This window comes from Dermacentor silvarum, chromosome 6 (assembly GCF_013339745.2).
Source record: "Dermacentor silvarum isolate Dsil-2018 chromosome 6, BIME_Dsil_1.4, whole genome shotgun sequence".
NCBI classification, from domain to species: Eukaryota; Metazoa; Arthropoda; class Arachnida; order Ixodida; family Ixodidae; genus Dermacentor; species Dermacentor silvarum.
The window spans coordinates 99,341,899-99,364,572 of record NC_051159.1 but is presented as its reverse complement, the minus strand read 5'-3'; the positions used below and the strand labels follow the sequence as shown (position 1 = coordinate 99,364,572).

The following is a 22,674-nucleotide window of genomic DNA, read 5'->3' as shown; positions in this document are numbered from 1 at the left end:
GTGTTACTGGGCCGTCGACCGGACATATTCATGAAGCGAGCTATCAAGCCTCTCTTTAAAATTTGTTACCACAGGCCTCTCAAGGCTGTGAACGAGCCCTTCAAACACGGGCATACGTGTAATCACATCCAGCTACCTTTCCTCATGATTACTCCTCAGTTTCCCCCCCCCCCCCCCTTTTTTTTTTTTTTACTCCTGAGCAGCGTAGCACCCTGGATGAGTGTGTGGTTCCTCAGTATATTCTCCTCTCTCACGCTCCCTTAATAAAGCTTTGTATCGCATAGATTCCAGCATTGGTGTTGGATCTACATAATTCTTTTGTAACTATGCGCAGCCTGAAGAACAAACAGGTGTAATCTTTCAGTGCAGCTTAGCAGCACCGTCAAGTTATCGTACAAAATAAATTTGCACTGTTTTCCTGTAATTATTCTTTGGCAGCGCCTCCTTTATACTTTCAGTGCCCGGCAATTCACGCTCTCAGCGCAGTCGTGTCTCCGTTCACGTAGCGCGCTTGGCAGCCGCGAGAAGGCGCCACGTAAACAGGGTTTGTTTATCTCCCGATGGCACGCGCGATTTTGCCATTTGGGATTTGGCGACGTGCTTTGCTGATTTCAAATACGTGCTTTTGCGACACATCTCGCTTGGACTGAGATGGCGTACTGTTGCGCGCCTTTGTGCAAGTCGGATGGAAAAAGCATGACTCGGGGACTTTCATTTCATGAATTTCTATCAGACTTGGCATTGAGGATTGCCTTGGCATTGCCTGTGTACATGCCTACCCCGCAGATATCTGCGACCGTCTATGTCAGTGGCTATACTGTCCGCGTCATCAGTGAGCAGATAAACTGCGAGAACTATGTGGCAATCGGCCATCCAAGCCACCAACAAATTGCAGACGTTCACTCGCAGCCAAGACCGCGGGGAACTTTTATACCCCTCTGACGAGCTGCTTTTTGTCTTGAACATCTTGCGTGTTTACTCTGAGCAAGCCTTGAAGGAAAATCCAGCTATTCAGAGACCCATGACTAACTAGCTTGGTGGCACACGCTGTTCCAGCTCTGTGTGCCTAAAAGGTGCGGCAGTGTAAAGAGAATGACATGATGCACCAACAGAAGCTGATGGAACTTATTGCAGTGCGTTATGTGAGGCCTCTCCTTGTAAACTATGGATTTAGCGTTACAGACAAGTACGATGCTTACAAGTACTTTGCTCAAAAGCCACTTTCAAGAATCTAAAACTGTGATAAGCAGTGTAACACTTATTCAGGTGATCTTTGCACAATTGTGCACATAAAGATAAAAAGCGAAAGTAGTTTGAAAATAAACATTCCTTGTACGTATTTCATTAAACTTGATACACTTCTGATTGGATCTATTTTGCAGATTTGATAATAAGATTTGCACTTTTCATAGTTTTTCAGGTATGCCACCGAAGAAGCCAGAGAGGCTCTTTCTAAACACACTATATGTTAAATGGTGGACATATTTATATATGACTTCATTCTAGAAGGTCCTTGCATGTCGTTCGGATTCTGTAAACTTGACAATTCCCTGAATCGATTCTGTTGGGGGGCTTTAAAGCATGGTGTGTGCATTCTTCCAACCCGACATCGCTGATTGAATTTAGTATTCTTAGTCTGTTCTGCTGCTGTACTGTTCTGCTGTGTTTGAACATTCTTAGTCTGTTCTTCTGCTGCTAGAAATGCTGTAAAGCTAAATTCTCTACGGATCAACTGGCACCAGAAAAAGACAACTGCTTTTCACATCCATTCACATTCTGTAATATCTGTACTGCTTCGGATGTCTTTCGGTTAATTGTTTTTCTCAGTTGGGGGCTTTTCTTTGATACCTTTACTCAGTGCTCCTCGTGGGGCCTCCAAGATATGTTGAAATAAACATCATCACCTATCCAGATCTGCGGCAAACAAAGCGGGAAAATACGTCTTGCTGTGTTTTTATCCGCTGCGTTGTCACTTGCCACCGTGCGCACCGCCCTCCACCCCTCCGCTGCCCTGCTAAACCAGCGTCGGGAACCCTGTTTAGGTGGAGGCACCTGGCGGCAATGTGTTGCACTATCGTCGACGGCAGAGCTATTGTTCGCCGCTCTTTCGCCGGGCACTGAAAGTATAGAGGAGGTGCTGTCTTTAGTTATGCAAATGAACTTGAACCATTTTCTCGCTCTGGAGTTGAACCGGAACTGAACTGTTTTCAGCGAACCGAAATGAAAAAAGTTTTAGTTTGACACTCTGGTTATGTCAGCATGATCTCAGTTGGTGCTCCCTAGTTTGGGTTTACACCATCTTTTAAAGCTATATGCGTAGTGGTGAGAGATCACATTTTTAAGTTATCACTTGTAAGAGGGGTTCTGCTTTGAGTTTAATTTTTCGGTGTAGTAAGTGAAAAGTGGCTCACAATGCGAAGAAAACACTTATAAAAACATGAGCGAAGCATAAGCGCGTCAGCCGTGCCGAGTTCTAGCTTGTAGCGCCCTGCTAAAGCATACACTTTTAGACAGGGAAGGTCAGTGAGTCGACATAGTCTTATGTTCTTTTGCTTGTCCCTGTCTTAAGTGGCGCTGTTGAAGATGAACACACAGTGAAACCTTGGTACAACGAAACATTGTGTATAAAGAATTATCGGATATAAAGAAGTAAATATAATTTCCTCTCACCAATTTTAGTGTGTAATTGAATACATGTTTATAAAGAATATCAATTATAGCAAAGTTATTTTCGTGCCGAATGCGCCTTCACACGAGGTTCAACTATAGTGACTAGTGAATACATTCACGCACATGCTATGACATGTGAAATTGGTTGCGGTAGTCGGGATGGTCAGTATGTGCAAGCTGCCCGTGAGATACTAGATGCATTTGCAGCTGCATTGTAGTGTAGTGTGCCACCATTGTTATGAACTTTAGGCACAACCACTATGACAGAATTGCCATCAAACCTGATGTTCCACTATGCAATCTTAGTTAACTGGTAGCATCAGAGGGTTAAATATATAATTCTTTTTCAGGTTGATTTCTTGCTTCAATTTTTACAGCAGCTAATGATAACTATGATATTTAATAATAATAATTTTCATATTACTGTTATATTGATCTTACAAGTGCAAAATGATTGCTTTTTGAACTTCTTTCATTATTATTATTATTGTTGTTGTTGTTGTTATTCCTGTCATGTTCATGCTTGTTGTTCAGCAAACTAGTGATACAGCACAAAACAGCTTTGTGAACACTCAATTACAAGTAGTAATGGTATATATACAGTGTAGTCCAATTGTGGTCATTATAATACTGCTTATTTCTCTGGACATATTTTATACTTCAATTGATCATGTGGGAGAGAGATTTGACAAATAATTGACATTATGAGTGGACTAGCCGAATATAGTTGTGATAATATATTTTTAATATGAGGTTGCAAAGTACAGGTACGTTGATGTTTTTGTCTACTGTTAATTTCCCAGATTCCCTTTTCTAATGTTCCCTTCATATTTTGTTTGAACAGGATGGATGCTGCCATCTGTTCAACACACAAGTAGAAGCTTCATCGCCGCCATGGAAGCTGCTGGAAAAGTTCAAGCAGAGCCTGTTCACAGTGTTTTGATCAACAAATGATTCTCTGTTGTGAATAAAGTATTGTTGTAAACCGGGCTTTGTTCTGTTGCCTCGCTTTCCTTTTGCATGAAAAAAGGCTCACCATAACAAATGCATTCAGAAAGATGAGCTGGGTACCCAGTCCAATGTTTGTTTGATAGTTGCACATTCTTCGAAGAGCTGCACAATTTCTTCAGCACCAAGTACCAGGGGCATGCACGAGGCACCTGTGCAATTTTAACAACCAGCCATCATCGTTCCTTCAAATTTTTTTTCTTGGAATTTGCTCATCTATGCCTAGATGTTGGCAACTACAATCACAGAATAATCAGTGTTGCATACTCATGAATCTCCAGAAGGTTTTCTTTACTGGCAGTCATGTGAAGGCTGCAGCACTTGAATGCATTGAGTAGTAGTTCTTTCGAAAATTTTTTCCTTTCAGACATGACGGGAAAGCAGGTTGACTGAGGCCAATTTTCGGCTGTGGTAACGAGTTTGTGAAACATTGATTCAATTAAATTCTTAGTTGCAGCATTTGTATTGAATTTTATAAAGCATAATGGGGATCAACAGAAGTGTAGATAAGAATTGAAAAAGTTTCTTGTTTATATATTCGTTGGAGCCTGACTGTCACCTTTTTAATGCTGGCCACAGTAATCTGTGTGATGTACCTACATCAAGGAAGATGGCAGGGTATGTAGTTGTACAGTGCAAAAGAAGTGGATTCATCTTTTTTTCAGGACGTACCGATCCCTTGCCAATTATCCTCAAGGAAGACATCATGGGATTTGGACGAATGGAGATGGAAGTACGAATCCTCTAACCACTTCTGTTTTATTCTCCAGTGTTAGTTATTGACAAGGCTATACAGATTGCATTGTGTCATATAAATTTTCATATTTTTTAATTGTTAGAAGTACAATTTCTTAAATTGTAATAAAAGAACCATCTCATATTAAAGTGTGGGAATGCACCTAGCCCAATAGTAAATCTTTCACGTCTGCCAAAATGTAATCTGCTGCTGATGTGATTGGTGTGGCAGTGCAGAACTTTAAACTATTGTGTATTATCTGAAGTTAACAGGCTTGAAGGAGCAACGGTGTAATTGCTGTAATGTTGAAATCTAGACCTTGAATGACTTCAAATTTGTTGGGTCACTAAACAAGTTCTTTTGAACTTGTTTTGACTATGAACATAAATGATACTCCTTTAGCTGTAGTGATGAACAGTTGTCGAACAAGTGATGTCACTGGCGCTGACGTTTCTAGAAGTTGACTTGTCTTCACCAAGGCAACAACTTTGTTGTTGCCCTAACGAGGACAAGTTTGTTTCTTGGAACGTTTGCTCCAGCAACATCACTTGTTTGATCACTTCTCAGTTTTCCTGCAATCCTCTCTCTTTAGCTGTAGTTTTATGCTTGTAAGTTGTTTTTAATATACATTAGTTAAACCTCTAAGGTGTAACCTTCTAGGTATTGGGAACCTGCCTTGACACCTTTTTCTTTTCGTACTTGTGCACTTCCAGATGGACTATGCAGAGGAGACAACAGAGAAAAGGAGAACACTGGAGATTGAGAAGGAGGAGACAGAAGAGCTCAAACTTAAGTACAAGGTGACTGCAAGCATTCTTCACCGGGAAGCATCCTCTCCTGGTCAAAGTATTAAATTGCCTATCTTTTTTTTTTTTTTTACTCTTTCAAGGCCGTTCAAGAGAAAGAAAAGGTAGTTCAGGAGGCCTTGGCGACCCTGAAAGCCAACTTCTACTGCGACCTCTGTGACAAACAGTACACAAAGCATCAGGAGTTTGACAACCACATCAACTCTTATGACCATGCTCACAAACAGGTATGTGTCAATGCAGCTGTGCAACCTGGAGGGATTACAGTGCGCAGGGTTTTTTATGCAAGTGCCAGTTCATGCCATGTTACTGAAAGGAAAAGGTTGCCATTAGAAGCTGTGCTTATAACACAACATAAAGCAAATGACAAAAACAAGTGCTGACTGGCAATAGTGATGTTTATGTATGGGGGAAAATCCAACATGTATACTTGTTTTGCTACTAGCAAAAACAAAAAATATCAAATCATAAAAGGAATAATCGCTAAGGCTAGATCATGGACCTGACCTCCCTGCTTTGTGCCTGTTGCAAGTGCTGTTTCATTAAATATGCACCTACTGGCCAAAATCAGGGCTTTGCTGCATTTGGTTACCAACATGAAGCAGCTTGCTGTGAATACCATGCAGTTGATGACATTTGAGTGATCACTGATTGTCAAATGGTAGATCAAATAGCACTCTTGGTATCTGCAACTGGTTGCCTGTAGACTAATGAATCTACTTCTGTGCTGTGCTGGATTACCAGCCCTATGGATTCTGGGTTTTGTATCTTTTTCAACAGTTTTGCACTAGACATTATATATTACGAGTTCAACAATGGTGTGTTTAAACTCTTTGGAAGATGTAATCACCTTTTTCCTTTTGTCAACAGCCCTCTATGTCTCGGCAGGCTTAAATAAAATACAGTCAAACGCCTTTATAAAAAAGGGGTCAGGGCTTTTAAGTTCCTTCGTTATACAGGTCACTTCGTTGTAAAAGTTGTGTATCATACCGCTCACAATCATACCGTCCGACTGTAGCCATTCTTATTGCACCGAAGTCCATAGCATGCTCTACGGCAAAACGCAGGAGCTGCACAGCGCTACAAAACGTTGAATTCCGCTATTGCCTCCCTTGCCGTCAAAATACTATGTTGGTGTGCAGGATCTTCAATTGTGTTGCCTTCATTGACGTTCACATCTGTTCTGCTTTAGATGGCTTTGAAGAAGTCGATCGTCAGTTATGTTTACGTCATCACGTCGCCATCAACTTCAATGTATTCATTAGCAGTGGTACTCGTTGATGTGTTATAAGAAGCAGCGTACTACGCATCGAGCCATTCTTGGGGGAGTGCTGCAGGACTTCTGATATCGGCACACCCTTCAAATGCATCGCTAGCACTGCCGTTAGCGTTAGCGCAGAGTGCACCTTAGTGACATCTGTGGAGGGCAATGGAGGCACCACTACGTGGCGTTCATTTTAAAGCAACAAATCGGCCATCGGGGACGCTTAACACTTTCTTGACCGCTGGAAAATCGGTAGTTTTCGGGTAGTCTGGCAATTATTTTTTTTCCTGCCACAGGAAATGATTCATGTTGAAGTGTATGGCATCAAATTGTAGAAGAAGAAATTATCTTTTCAACGGTATTAATTTCAAACAGCAGATTTATTAAAATTACTACGAAAAGATTATCAAAACAAAAAAATTGCATCAAAACGAAAAAGATCGATAAAAACATCAATGCTGCTTTGCACAAAAAGATATTTTAAAAAATCGAAATATACACCTTCAAGAAAAGGGATATATGAAATCAGCCTGCAAATATAAGCTCTGTATCTACAAAAGTTCTTGAGGCACACGGGTACACACAGCACTCTGGAGCGCGATTCCAAGGTGTACTCCCGGCCGTCTTCGTGGACAAAACTCGACTCTCTGCGCGACCGCCGGCAAATGATCCCGTCCGAACGACGTTTACACCTTGCAGATAAGAACTGTGACCTTTAGAACAGGCTGGAAATCCTTACATCGATGCGTGGCAGCAATAACACGGTCCGTGAAGAAAGCAAAACTCAACGGCAGATACCCATCGATGTTCCGGGGCGGTTTGCCGCACATTCGTTGTCCGTACTGAAGTCCAACGAATCAAAGTCGTCTTCTGAGTCTGTGCTGCTACGATCATCCGCATATTCGAGCCCAGATGCGTCGGAATCCGTCGAAACTCGCCGTTTCCGTGGAGCGGGCGCGCGCGACGTAGATGCCACACGACGAGCGCTCGTCACCCCGACTATGCAGGCGCTTTAAAAATCTCCGCGCAGTGAAAAAGAGAAACACAAGTTCGAAACTGATAAAATAGTCTCTCTTTAACCCGCTCGATGGCGCTAGCTGTCCAAAGTGCTCGGAGAAGCGCCAAAATTCGAACTTGTACTATCGAGAAAATACTGTCGACGGGAATAGGCACGGTCACGAAAGTGTTAAATTCCATCGTTATACTGACAAATTTATTGTAGTGGTCTTTGTTATAGAGGCATTCACAATACATGTGAAAGATAGGAATTTAACCAGGACCTAATCAGTCCTTCATTGTACAGGTCATTTCGCTGTAGAGGTGTTCGTTGTGGAGGCGTTTGACTATACATTCATATGTGCTGAAAACTAAATGCAAAGGAGAACTGTGAATTTACATAAGTAAGTTAATGAAATACTGAATTGATCATACTAGGCATCACTTTGCTCTCTGCGACCAAGTTATTTGTATGACCACTTTTTACTGTGCCATATATTTCATAGTGTATGCCACTCTACCCTATCCTTCCTTTCTCTCTCTCTTGTCCTGATGCGTATTGTTGGCTCCTTCCCCGCTGTGAGGTAGCCTGCTAGATGTTACCTTCATAAACCCTCTTGCCTTCCTTCATTTTCTCTTATTTGAGGTGCAACAAATGTACCTTTGTGGGGGACTTGCAGCAGTTTTCTGTCATTCACTGGTGCACCTTGCTTGTGCAATTGAAACTGGTACAGTTGAACCTGGATATGACAAAATTGACAAATTCCTGAAAAACTTCGTTATAAAGAGGATTTCGTTATATGCAGGTTCGGCACGAAAATTTGAAAAAGAGATGCTTACCGTATTTAGTCGATTCTAACGCACCCTCGATTGTAACGCACACTCGTTTTCCGTGACCAAAAGAGAGGGAAAAAAAATCCTTTACAGTACTGCGCACCTCATGCTTTCATACAGAAATACAACTATCGCTCAAGATTTACTCCCAATACACTAAAGTGGCAATGAACAAAAAAGTCCCAGTTTCGCCCAAAAGGCGAAGCATTGATTGCGACAGCAAATTAGCAGACAGCTATACGAAGTAAGGATAGTAGTTTTATCAGCCATATAAACTTGTAAACATTCGCTTGTAAACAAATGCAAGTCAATATCTTGCGTTTCTTCGTCGAAGCACTCATCCTTGGAATGTCGCACCAGGTACTGGATGCGTGGATGCCTGTCGTTTCGCACAAGCGCGAGGCGTCGGAAACGAAGAGCAAGCAACACGATGGCGTCGTAGCGTCTTATACTGTCACCTAGTGTAAGGTTAGTGAAGTGAAACACGGAGACCAGCACAGTAACCAAAGACTGGCGCTTCCAGCGCATTGAAAAAGAAAAGAAAGAAAAACATTCTTTTTTCCTTCGGCAACATCAACTGGAAAAGGAGAGTGCCGGCCTGGTGGGCTAGGCCAGCTGCAGCAAGCGGTGGGATCAGGTTTGAATGAAGGGAGGGGGAAAGGTCACGCCTGCAGCGGCAAGATCGCCGGGTCGAGGGATGCAGGCCCGCCTCGCGCACGCTCGCACGCACGCAGACGTGCGCTCCGTCTCGCCTCGCAGTTGCTGTGAATTCGAGCGCGCCAAGCGTGACACTGCCGCTTCGCATTCCGTTGCGGCGCAGAAGGTGCTTCCGGTTGCTGCTCGCACAAAAATGACAAAGTTTGGGGCAATATCTCTGGGTTGTCGGCAGGGAAAATTCGTTTTTTCGAGGGGGTCTTTCGCTGCCACTTCATTACGTAGAGGTCTCAAATACATGTGCTTCTATGGAGTAACGGCGGGGAATAGAAAAACTTTGTTATACCCAGGACTTTGTTATACCCAGGACTTCGTTATACAGAGGTTCGTTATAAGCAGGGTTAACTGTAGTTCATTTTACTGATCTTGTAGTGGTGCTGCCCACAGCAGTGGCGCCACTTTGTACAACAACAGAAGAAGACTGGATAGCCTACACACTGTAGTACACTCCATGATCTAACGCGGCTATCTGTTTAACGCGGAACACGTAAAACCCCAGAAAGAAGAAGAAGAAGAAGGATGCCTTAATAAATGAGGGCAGCTTCACAACACCGGCCTCCTACGAGCCTTTTTTGGAGACTGAAAGTACTAATCTATATTTGCAACTAAACTGCTTTTTATTATTATTTTTTAACTGACTCATCGCAGTGGTGGCTATGGCATTTTTCAGCTGAGCATAAGGTTGTGGGAGTGCATTACAAGCCGGAATGAGAATGCTTTAATAAATGTGGGCAGCTTTGCAACACCGGCCTCCTACGAGCCCTTTTTTTTTTTTTTTTTTTTTTTTTTTTTTTTTTTTTGAGGTTGAAAGTACTGATCGATTTGCAGCTGAACTGTTTTTAATGTTTTTTTTTTTTTTTACTTGCTTGTGTGTTGATTTTGTATGTTAAACTACACAAAGCAATTAATCAATCAACACGTTGCCCGCCACCACCTTCAATATGAAAGTAACACTAGTGGGACATAGGTTTAACGTATGCTTCACTGACTAGTAATCTGAATGGCTGGCGCAGAGACTCAAGGAGCTCAAGCAGCGGGAGTTTGGACGCAATGTGCTGTCCAAGGTGAAACGTGAGGACAAGGGCCGTGAGAAGGAGCAGCGACGTCTCCAGCATTTGGCAGAGCTAAGAGCTCATGTGGCAGTGATGCGGTGAGCTCTGCTTTTCTTTCTTCTTCACTGCTAGCCTTAGGCACGCTTTCTCCTAAGGTATGAGGAAAGTTTAATTGAAATGTTGATTTGTTTCTTCGGAACATCATGTGGCCAGTGTGTGAGCAGAATAAGCATCAGTGTCATGCTATAATGTCTACTCCAAAGTTCTTTTGTGGTGCTGTGAAAGATCAAAGCACCATGACTATATACGGAATTTTATCTACTGTAGAATAACTATTCTGGTGCTGATTCAATACCCCTGCTGAACCTGACAGTATCGTGTCAGCTGCAGATTTTCTGCTGCTCTCAGCTACATTTCCTGCTCTCCCAATGAAGTGAAACTTGGCATGAATAAACTTCAGGGAACCTGAAGAAAGTGTTCACTCAAATTGAGGTCTATGTGGGGGATGCTGTAAAGGTTTGCTCATCTGAACAGTAGTTATTCAGCAGAACTGATAGTTGTGCGAGTTGGTACGAATTCATACTGAAATATTTAGCGTGCACAATCTTGTTGCCACCGAATAAAAGAAAGCTTTGCCAATCAGGTAACAAGGCTAGCTTCAGTGGGATTCCTGGAACACATTATTGGCAGAGCGGTTGAAAAAAATGTGGTTGATCCCTCTTATATAGGAATCGGTATAGAACACGAAAGTGAAACGTGTCTTCACAGAAGTAGTGTAATGTTTATTGCACATTGATATATAATGTCTATTGGTGTTTTGTGGCTAAAGCGCCCTTAGGCGTTGATGCACCCACGCTGACGCCTGGTGGCACGTCTCCTCCATCACGACTACCAACGTCGATGACCATGAGCAACCGTCGTGCATATGGAAGCTGCACTACGCTGCACACGCTAGCACAATGCGAAAGACGAAGCACGTAACTGACACACTAATACAACGCGCAAGACAAAGCACGTAACTGAATCGTCACCGAGTCAAATCAGCGCGTACAGCGCGTCGTAATTGCAGCCTCCGCGATCAACTTCAGAAACATTTTCAGAGCTAATTGCGGAGGCCACGCTTCGCTGTGCTGAGTACGGTGAACGCCACCTAGGTGGCGTTGGTAGTGCTTCTTGATGCCAGCGTCCCTTCGAATGCTGGCATCGAGGCGTCGTAGTGCTGAGACCACCGAAGCGTTCACTGTCGGTGCGCGTTAGTGTCATAATGCAGTACTTCTCTTTTCTGCTCGTAGGCGGCGGCACCGCCCCGAGCAAGAGCGCGGGTACACGGAGGAGTGTTAGATATATAAGGCGCGTCTGTGTAGCTCTCTGCAAATGCGTTTGTGGCGCAATGGGTTAAACGCTCGGCGATCTATCGTCGCGGACCGAGAGGTCGTGGGTTCGATTTCCAAATTTTGCATGTTTGTGGAACTTTTTCTTCTGGTTTCTTTCTTTGTATTATGTTCGTGTACATTGTAAGCTGACGTATTTCCGTGACGGAAATACGTCAGTGAAGTCTTGGTGGACCCCGGCATAAAACACTTTCGTGTTAAAATAATTAAGATAGTAAAGGATGTACAACCCACAGATTCAAGGAACAGGCATAGCACGAAGAGGAAGCGCCTTGCAGTTGTGCCTTTCGTCCATTATTTTTCTCATGGGCTAAAGAATGTTGCTAGCCGGTGTGGCATTGAAGTGGTTTTCAGCACTCATAAGGTGCAAAAACTGTGCTAAGCTATTTCAAAAAAGTTTGACAATAGGGTAAGAAAATGCAGCTGCGGTCTAAAAGAAGATCAAAAACTTACAAAATGCAGAATAGGTGTTGTGTACTGGCTTCCGTTAACCTGTGGCAAGGCAACATGTACATAGGACAAACCGGTCAGTGCACGAACACCCATCTAAAAGAACATCAACTTTCTCTCGGTAAACAAAATTATTCGCACTTGTCTAACCACTGTAATCTATGTCTTTGTGATCTGGCATTTTTGTACACTGATATTTTGTTTTTAGATAAAAACAAACTAACACGTGAAATAACAGAAGCGTTTCATATCAAAAGGTGTGCTGAAAATGCATCAGTCAACCATCGATTGCAATCACTGACAAAGAATTTGCATTCTTGAATACCGGTTGAACCTTTGTACTCTGTTTCTGTATATACTGATGACTCTTTTTGCACATGCTCAGTGCAGATAGCTGGTGCATTTATGTTCTGTCTCTTTCCAAAAAATAAACAGTTGTGAGTAAGCGCTCGTGTTTCCTCCACCTTCACTGTGTCCTTGTCTATTGTGCGCGCTAAATATTTCGCTATGAATAGTTCATTCAAATATGTATTTTATAGCGATGTAGAAACACAGTGTTTCTTACTAGGAAGAAAAGGAAAATGAGGTATTAGACGAGCAAGCGCTAGTCACAAACGAGTAACTTCTGCTTCGTCAGAATAAACTCCAGGAAGACGTGCTGTCTCTCTCATGTGAGAGTCCTGTCCGCCCCCTATGATGGGGCCTGGTCTATAATTGCAAGGCCTGCATATTTACAAATGTTTCACTGTGTTTGCTTTATTTATTAACCATCAGTTGAGTGTTCAAATAAATACATGCCCAAGTTTACTCATTCCTAAACTAAAGAATTAGCCCTTCATGTTTATTTTTTATCATGCTGTTGTGCTGACTCTCTCTCTAAAAAAAATGATTGCTGTTTCCTTGCTATAGGGGACCCACCGAAATGGGAACTGGAGAAAAGTTTAGAGGACGTTTCCAGCAGGTGGACTACGTTGATGAAACAAAGCCACAAGCATCATCACAGTCTCCCACTTTCTATGACAGTGACGAATACCAGCAGGACACTAATGAATGCCAGCAAGACATCGATGAATGCCAGCAAGACATTGATGAATGCCAGCAAGACATTAATGAAAGTCAGCAGGAAGCCGATGAAAACCAGCAGGAAGCAGATGAAAACCAGCAGGAAGCAGATGAAAGCCAGCAGGATGCCGATGAAAGCCAGCAGGATGCCGACGAAAGCCAGCAGGACTCCAGCAATGCCAATTCAAGTGACGATGAAATCAATGCGAAAAAGGAACAAGACCTTGACAGCCAAGCTCAGAGTCCACCAGGAAGTGTGCCAGAAGACGAACAAGAAGAAGAAGCAAACATCCCGCAAACAACATTCTTTGCCGATTCTAACATATTCGAACTGCCACCACTGCCTAGTGAGATTCCCCTTCCCACCGACATTCCACCTCCCCCACCCCCACCTCCATTTTTAGGTCTTACCATCTTAGACCCTGGTCAAGAGAAGTACTCGCCAGAAGAGCCCACACCTGCTCTTCCAGAGCCTGCTCTGCCTGAGTTGCCACAACCTACGGTGCCCGACTTGCCACAGCCTTCAGTGTCCGAGCTGCCACAGCCCTTGGTGTCCGAGGTGCCTCCACCTCCTACCCCACCTACCCCACCTACGGAGGTTCTCTTGCCTGCAACAGAGCCACCCCTCATCGAGGAGTCCAAGTCTAAGCTGCTCATTGGCAAAGCGTTGGCAAAGAAGCGACTCATCGCATTCTCTTTGACTTCAAACCAGCCCCTGCAGAAAGCCCTCGAAGTGAAGAGGGCAGCTACTACAGTCACAAAGCCAGTCAAGGGTGCCTTGTCATTCAGCTTTGCTCGGAAAAACATTGGAAAAGTGGCCCCCATTTCAAGTGCGCTGTTCAAGGAAGACGATGACCAGCCTGATGAGGAAGGCCCAGAAGTGACTGCTGCAGCTACAACAAGTGAAGAGGCACAGGCGGGTGCTGCTGAGAGTAAAAGCGCCGAAGAACCTGAGAAAAACGAGAAGCCATCCACCGAACCTGAGCAGCAGGAAGACAGTAACTTTTACTTTGTGGCCCCTCCCAAGAGGTTTAAGGTGAAGCCAAAGTTCGAATTTGTGAAGTTTTTGAAGAGTGATAAGTTTGAGCTCAAGCTTCCTGATGATGCAGTGGAAGGAGTTCCAGAGAAAAAAATTAAAAATGAGTCACAGGATGGAACCAAGAAACCAGTTGATGTCACAGGCAGTAAAGCATATTCTGAAGAAAGTCGTGGAGATGCGAAGAAAAAGCAGCAGCCTTCTAAAGTTAGTGACAAGAGTGAAGGGTCTGCCAAAAGCAAGACAGAGTCTCTCGATGTCTCATCTCGAAATGGCAGCAAGAAGAAAGAGAGTGCAACTAGTGGTGCCAAAACAGAAAAGAAGGATCGCGGCAGAAGTCCTCGCAGCGTTAAGCACTCCAGAGACAGGAAAAGTCGTTCCCGTGAACGTAAAAGGAGTCGTTCAAAAGACAAGAAACGAAGCCACTCAAGGGAGCGAAGGAGAAGTAGATCCAGGGATCGACGAAGGGGGCGATCACGAGAGCGCCACCGCAGCCGTTCCCCACGAGATAAAAAGAGGAGCAGGTCCAAGGATGGAAAGCGAAGTCGCTCTAGAGACAAAAAGGCAAGCCATGCCAAGGACACAAGAAGGAGCAGGTCGAGGGAGCGGCGGAGGAGCAAGTCCAAGGATAGAGGCAAAGACAGAGCCACTCATAAGGGTGGGAAGGAAGCCAAACAGCGGTCACCGAGCAGGGAGCGAGTAAGTTACTCAAAGGGCCGTGCAAGAAGCAATGCTGACAGCCAGAAGAAAAAGGAGAAGTCGGCAGATGACAAGAAAAGCAAAGAAAAGCATGCCACTACTAACGACCATAAGAAGGAGGACACAGTACGGATGGAAACAGCAAGTGCAGAGCCACAGGCTTCGAGTCCAGAAGCACCTCAGGATGATGGCACTACAGAAGCAGTGAATGGTGAGGAGGAATCTACTGGTGATCAACAGGATGAAGAAGAAGAGAAGGCTGCTAGAGGGCCCAGACGTTCGCCAGAAACCACTTGCAAGCAAGACAAAAAGCAAGCTTCCGATTTGAGCACTTCGCAAACTGTATGCCATAAAAAACCTGATGAAGCAGGTGCATGCGTAGAAAAAAATGAGCCAGTGTTAAACCTAATGTGCGAGGACAGCCCGCTCGACACTCTTGGAGAAGCAGACAGTTGTGATAGTGCAGACATGTTTCAGCATTCACCATGTAAGCTTTCAACAGTGTTGACTGAGAAGGTGTCACTTTGTGATGACAAGATTGAGACTCGTGGTGACGACATTGCTGAGCAACACATCTTTTTAGCAACCTGCTCTGTCAAGTTGGATGAAAGTGACAGTCAGAGCAAACTTTGCCAGATGCCGAAGTCTGATTCCCCATCACAGATATGCATTGACAAACTGTTGCCTGAAGAAGCACAGAAAACTCATGAAGACACCGAAGCAGTTGGTCAGAAACAACTTGAAAGTCAAACTGAGAAGCTTAAGGAAGCTAGTGATGACTCTGGAAGTTGTGATGATCCCATTAAGGCACAGCAGAAGTTCTTAGAGGAAATAGAAGCTACCAAGAAAAGCGCCCTTGTGACAGTGCAGAGACAGAACTCGGAAAGCAAGGCAGAAGTTTCAGGAAATAACAGAAAGACTAGCAAAGCAAGTAAACTGAAGAAGCCAAAGCCTGAAAGCACAGAGTTATCAACCATGGACCTCATAGCCCCTGTCAAGGAGAAAACTGCCAAGGCAGCTAAGGAGAAGCGGAAGACCGCAAAAGACAAGCCACAGGAAAAGAAGAAAAAGAAACGAAAGAGGAGGCCTAAAGCATCTAGTTCGAGCTCATCATCGTCATCGTCCTCCTCCTCATCATCATCTTCAAGTTCATCACGTAGCAGCAGTTCAGGCACGAGTGGTAGCTCAAGCAGTTCAGGCAGTGGCTCAGACTCTGAGAGTTCCAGCAGCTCGTCTTCTTCCAGCTCTAGTTCAAGCAGCTCTAGCAGCTCATCATCTTCATCCTCTTCTTCTTCTTCGGAGTGCCCTCAGAAACTGAAGAAAAAGAGGAAGAAACTGAAGCTGAAGTCCAAGATGCTTAAGGAAAAAATGGCTAGAATGGCGAAGAAGGCACAGACTGCCAAGACTGTGCAAGCATGTGCCACCATGCTCACACAGACTGCTGGCATTGATAGCATACTGACCATAGGCAAGCAAACAACCCAGACCTCGGAGCATTCAGGCAGTACATTCCACATTGGGAGTGTGTCACATGCCGCACGCACAGCTGAAGACTCAAAACCACCACAGGAGCTTGTCAAGGAAATTAGTGCTTCAAGAGGTCCCACCGAGCAAGTTATCGTGAAGGAGGCAGCAAAAGCTGACAAAGATTTGAATGTGCTAACGACCTTTCACCTTGAGCCAATTGAACCTGCATATGATGCACAAACAAGCAAGCAAGCTTCGGATAAGCTGCAACAGAGCTGCAGTGTTAAAGGTTTAGAAGAACTGTCCTCAAAGAATGTCGCTGATGTCCCCTGTGAACTCAAAGATCAACATTTGAAAATTGAAAAAAACACATCTGATGTGGATGAAGCACGTATTGGTGCTGCAGATGCACCCAGCAAGACTACAGAGCATTCTAAATGTTCACATAAAAATAAAGTTGATGATAATGAAGCCAAGAAGCTTGATTTTGTTGCTACTAAAGTTATTACAAGTGGCCCAGCCAAGGGAACTTGTGAACCTTCAACCAAAAAAACTGTTGAGATGCCTTCAAGCAAGAGTCCCTGCAATGCCATTGCCGAGCGCCGTAGCAGTGCAGAGCACCACATTGAGTGCCCTGTCAGTACTGAGCGCCGAGATAGCACTGAGCACAGTGATACAAAAAAAGACAAGAAGGACTGCCCATCAAGCAGTCGCTGGCCTACGAGTGATGACAAAGCAACCGACAAACTTGACAGCAAGAGAAGTAAGGAGCATAAAAGGAAGAGTGAGCCATCTCCAAGTAATGAGCCTGCATGTAAGAAAAGAGCCTCCGAGCAGGATGCACCAAGAGCAAACAAGGTTGATAGCAGAGGAACCAGTCATCGATTGCCTAAGTCCAATACCACTACTGCAGAGCATAGAAGGTCTGTTACAAAGCAGGAGAAGACCAAAAAGGAAAGAACAAAAAAGGAAGACCAAGAAGGAGCAAAAAAAGCTAAGGAAGAGGCCATTTTGGACCCAAAAGAGAGGGAGAGACTTAAAGGTGAAGCATTAGAAAAAGCACGGAAAGAAGGCAGCGACTGCATCAAAGTGAAAACAGCTGATCGAAAGAAAGAAATCAGCTGGCCTATGGCTCTTATTAGATATACTAACAGCAAACCATTTATTTCATATGGCTGCAACCCTATTTATGGCAAGATCAGTGTAGCATATGTAAAGAAGGAGAAAAGGACTTCTGTAGCTAGTAATTCTGAGGAAAAAGAAGAAAAGAAAGACATTCGCGAAGTGCCAAAAGATTCTGCAAAAAAGGACGGCCGTAGTAGAGTACACAAGTCGAAAAAGGAAGTACCGCTGGATGCTCCAGATAGAAAGAAAGTAACGTCACCTTCTAGGGAAGCAGTAAAGGAATCAGATGTCACTGACCTTGTATCTCCCGACCTCAATGCAATGTCAGGACTTCAGGCTTTGCAGTGCCTGTACGATAACATGGACAGTCCAGAAGTGCCAGCAAAGGATCTGGACTCTGAAAATGAAATAAGTCACTCCAAGGCTGATCAGGAGGATGTGCCTGAAGAAATGGCAATCAGCGATCAGTGGGCAAACACAGAGTTGGACGCAGCCAAACAGTGCAGTGTTGAAACCACGCTAGCCAGTTCAGAAGCTCTTGGTGCAACACACCACTCAAAAGGTACTGTGCCAAGAACCCCAGAGCGTGAACCACCAGAAGTGAACACGGAGGTGCCATCAAAATCACCACTTGCTGTACCAGTAAAGAGAGAATCATTGCAAGACAAAATGCAATTGACAGCTGAACCTGAAACGACAGTAGAAAGTGCAGAAAAAGAAGCTGCTAAGGAACATAAATGGGAGGATGAAGGAAAAAACAGTAGCACGAAAAAACAAGTCAGTAATGAACCAACTCGTCCAAGAAAATGTTTTATGGAGGATAAAGTTTTACGCTCCAGTCAGGAAGAGGTCAGGCTGCCGGAGATAGAGAAAGAAGAGAACGTGCCCTCACCTAATGCTATGGATGTTTCTGACGATATGGTCGACCTACTTTCAAATACTGAGACTTCTCTGGAAGAAACTCGTTTCTTGGAGTACAGTTCACGTATCACAAACGAGATCATAGCGGACATTGAAAACGCTCATGTAGAAACTGTGGAAAGTGTAGTTGAGAAAAGTGAACTGCAGACGGAAAGAGCCATGAAAACCGTAGCTGAGAAAAGTGAACGACAGGCGGAAAGAGCCATGAAAACTGTAGCTGAGAAAAGCGAACAACAGGTGGAAAGAGCCACGAAAACCGTAGCTGAGAAAAGTGAACGACAGGCGGAAAGAGTCAAGAAAACCGTAGCTGAGAAAAGCAAACTACAAGCAGAAAGAGCTACGAAAACCATAGCTGAGAAAAGTGAACTACAGGCGGAAAGAGCCATGAAAATTGCAGCTGAGAAAAGTGAACTACAGGCAGAAAGAGCCACGAAAACTGCAGCTGAGAAAAGTGACCGACAGGTGGAAAGAGCCATGAAAACCGTAGCTGAGAAAAGTGAACGGCAGGCGGAAAGAGCCATGAAAACCATAGCTGAGAAAAGTGAACTACAGGCGGAAATAGCCACGAAAACTGCAGATGAGAAAAGTGAACTACAGGCAGAAAGAGCCACGAAACCTGTAGCAGAGAAAAGTGAACGACAGGCGGAAAGAGCCACTGAAAACTGCAGCTGAGAAAAGTGAACGACAGGTGGAAAGAGCCATGAAAACCGTAGCTGAGAAAAGTGAACGACAGGCGGAAAGAGCCATGAAAACTGCAGCTGAGAAAAGTGAACGACAGGTGGAAAGAGCCATGAAAACTGTAGCTGAGAAAAGTGAACGGCAGGCGGAAAGAGCCATGAAAACCGTAGCTGAGAAAAGTGAACGACTGGCGGAAAGAGCTATGAAAGCTGTAGCTGAGAAAACTGAACGACAGGTGGAAAGAGCCACGAAAACCGTAGCTGAGAAAAGTGAACGACAGGCGAAAGGAGCTATGAAAACCATAGCAGAGAAAAGTGAACGACAGGTGGAAAGAGCCACGAAAACCGTAGCTGAGAAAAGTGAACGACAGGCGGAAAGAGCAATGAAAACCGTGGCTGAGAAAAGTGAACTACAGGCAGAAAGATGCACGAAAACCGTAGCTGAGAATCGTGAACTACAGGTGGAAAGAGCCATAAAAACTGTAGCTGAGAATCGCGAACCCCAAGCGGGAACCATCATGAAAGCAGAAGAGCCAAAGGAAGATGTAGCTGTTGCTGCCAGCCCAAGCACGACTGCTTTGCCAGAGGAATTAGTGTGCATGGCAACCAGTCAGATGACACCACTTGGGGCTGACAAGGACTTGACTTCTGAATATGAAAAGTTCATGGAACAGCTGAACCTCGGAAGTTGTATTGAAGTAGAGGTAGCACAGGAAGTTGAAGTGCCTAGTGAAGATGCTCTTGAGCCTGAGCAAGCTCCAGATGTCATCAGCGCAGCACCAGCTGAAGGCAAGAACGACCTGGATCCTGTGTTCACTATCCCAATGCAGACTTCACTGGTAGCTTCATTGCAAGATGATTTATCTGAGGTGCCTGTTGAAGACATTGGAGCCCTTGAAGTGGCTTGTGAGAGTGAAGTCAGCAGCTCTCCATTTTTACCATCTGTGCCACCACCTCTGGCACCTGTACCTGCACCTAGTCCAGCCATTACATCTGCCCTTGGTGCAGACAGCCAAGCATCTTGTGTTCTTGCTCCCATTGGGTCCATTGTTTCTGCTGGGATTCCCATTACTTCGCCATTGTCATTGTCAGCTCCTGCCTCCCTTACTACACCTGTATCATCAGTTGCTGCTGAAGCTCCAATTCCTGTCCCTGTTCTGGCAGCTCCTGTTGCTGTGCCAGCCCCTGTGTCCTTAACATCTGTTCAGACCTCTGTGCCACTTGCTGGTTCCAGTCCACAGCTAGTGTCATCTGCTATTGCAGCTACAAGTACACCTGTGCCTGTTTCAAGTTCACCTGCCTCCTCAGATTCTTCTAAAAGCATTGTGCATACAATTTATTCAACCAGTGATGTTTCTCTTTCACCAAGCCAACCTTCTTCATCCAAGAGGTTGCACAGGAAAAGGCACAGTGACATTGCTAGAACGTCTACTAGTGCTGAGGAAATTCTGCCGTCTCCTCCTAAAAAGAAAGATTCAAAACACAGCTTGCATAAATCTGCATCCCAAAAGCCAGAACTTCCTGCCCAGCCAGAAGTGTCCAGTAGCAAGAGTATGTCACGGCCCATCATCATCAAAGTTCAGGCGAATTCTGAGCCAAGAATGCAGTCAGCTGCTCCTCAGATCTCACAGGCAGAAAATGTAGATGGCTTAGAATGTTTGCCTGCTGAGCAGTCAGCACCAGAGGTCTGTGCTGAGGTAGAAGTTGGAAGTGATGTCTGCACAGAGGAGCAGGTGAAGTTTGCATCGTCAGATGACATGTTTGTAACCATTGTGGACACTGAAGATATATGTCTTGCTGCTGTCGAGGAAGTGGCATGTTCATCATCGGATGACCTCGGCAGCGGCTTGGCAGTGCCTGCAGAACAACCCGAAGAGAAAGAAAGCTCCCCGCCTCCGCCTCCTCCACCGCCTCGTTACTTGCGGCTCAAGCCACGCAAAGGATCATCATCATCTGTGAGCTCGTCCAGCTCTGTAGAAGAAGTGCCACCGCCGCCACCGCCACCTCCACGGCCACCTGTTCGTTGCTTGGTGCTCCCTCCCCCACCTGCAGGTATTCTCTTGCCAGCTGGCAGAGGCACCCTCTCAAATGAACCCAAGAAATCCGTTACTTTTGCTGATGGCATCCCGCCAGGCAAAGAACCACCATCTAGCGGTGGTGCCCCATCACCACCACCTCCTCCACCACCGCCACCTCGTGAACGCAAACACCGCACAAAGGTCAAGGTTATCATACCATCATCTGTAGCAGACTCCCTGCCGCCGCCCCCACCTCCCCCAAAACGACCACCACCACCACCGGCTGCAACAGCACCTGCTCTGGCCACTGCTTCGGCAGCAGCTTCAGCAGTGGCTGCGGCAGTGGCTTCAGCAGCCGCCCCTACTCCCCCTGTTGCTGTGGAAACCGTGGCTGCTGCCTACCCGCAGTACCAGGTGCATTTGCCCCAGCAGACCTACCCAGCTGCAGGATACACTGTTCCATATAGTAGCTACCCAGCAGCAGGCTATGCATATACAGCCACAACACATTTGGGGCAGACGGTAGCTTACACCTATGCACCTGGCCAGGCGGCTCACCAAGCTATGCCCATGCAGCAGGTGCAGCAGGTGCCTCCTCAGCAGCACCTCTATGCCAATGCTACTGCTGCTTCTTACGTGTACCACCCACACCAGATTGTACAGGCTGGTCCAGCTGTGATGCAGCCTCAACAGCTGCAGCAGGCACACCTTCCACCACCACCGCCACCACCTGTGGGCCAGCTACCTCCCAGGCCACCCACATAGCATTCGCGTGCTCTTCAGGACATTGTGCACAGCAGTGATTGCTTTTCAAGAAAGATACTGTGTGTTGTGGCATTAGGTGGCACAAAACAGGACCTCCAGAGGAGCGAAGGCTCTATTGCGGGCTCAAGTCATGGGTGCTTGCCATTTTCTTGGATCATGCGTCTTGGATCATGTGTCTTGGATCATGTGTCTTGGATTTTCTTGGATCATGTGGACAGCTATGAGTCAAGAGCTCAAAACATATTTGTTGCATTGTCTTCACAGTGAATGTTTTACCTGAGGCTGGTTGGTGTTCCAGCTTTCATTTGGAACAAGGTGCATGTCACTTACCTTTTGTTTACAGTATACACCATGAACATAATGCATTGAACATCGTTATAAATTGTGTAAATATGCTTTTTTTGTTATTCGTAGAATAAATGAAGTATTCTTGTGGAATGATTCGCTTCGTGGTGTATTATTGTGGAGGTTGGCTTTGGTGCAGTGAAAAAGTGAGTGCACTACACAGAACAGCAGCAGCAAACATCAATTGTAACAGTGTTAAAGTATGTGCCATGCCCACACTGTATGGTATACATTGATGAGGTTTCACATTCAGAAGCTACACCTGGGCTGCAAGGGCTGCCACCATGAGTAGAGTAGGAAATCGGGCGATGCCAACAGGTTAATCTTAACCTTTGTGAGTCAGTACACAAGTGTTTTTTTTTATGTGCTGCACTCCTTCGAGAATGCAACCCTGGGAACAGAAACAGTGATCCTGTGCTTAAGTAAAATGTGGTATCTTGTAATCCATCACAGCAGTGGCCACTAGTTGGTGTGTTGGTTGCCTGGGATTATATGCACTTGCTTACATGAGCTAGTTAACACAATCTCTGCAGCCGCACTTTATAAGTCCTATAAGTCCAGATTCCTGTGCATGGTGACCCATCGGTGGGTCACTTGTCATATTCCTCTGGTGCGTCGTGTCCCACTGGCGAGTCACC

General features: G+C 45.1%; 1 protein-coding gene across 50 annotated transcripts in view; it reads left to right on the top strand.

Annotated features, from left to right (window-relative positions):
• Nucleotides 1-22,130, top strand: part of LOC119456799 (serine-rich adhesin for platelets-like) — a 40,485-nt gene extending 18,355 nt beyond the window's left edge. For 2 of the 50 annotated variants that reach the window (XM_049669242.1, XM_049669268.1), the window contains exons 4-9: nucleotides 4,344-4,411; nucleotides 5,128-5,214; nucleotides 5,304-5,447; nucleotides 10,042-10,178; nucleotides 12,831-18,693; nucleotides 18,920-22,130. In XM_049669242.1, the coding sequence (XP_049525199.1) occupies nucleotides 4,344-4,411; nucleotides 5,128-5,214; nucleotides 5,304-5,447; nucleotides 10,042-10,178; nucleotides 12,831-18,693; nucleotides 18,920-21,691 (9,071 nt within the window). In that variant the 3' untranslated portion in view covers nucleotides 21,692-22,130. Of the gene's footprint in view, nucleotides 1-4,343; nucleotides 4,412-5,127; nucleotides 5,215-5,303; nucleotides 5,448-10,041; nucleotides 10,179-12,830; nucleotides 18,739-18,900 lie in introns of all 50 variants that reach the window. The other 48 variants (XM_049669283.1, XM_049669290.1, XM_049669287.1 and 45 more) reach the window with 48 other exon arrangements.
• The last annotated feature ends 544 nt before the right edge of the window (nucleotides 22,131-22,674 follow it).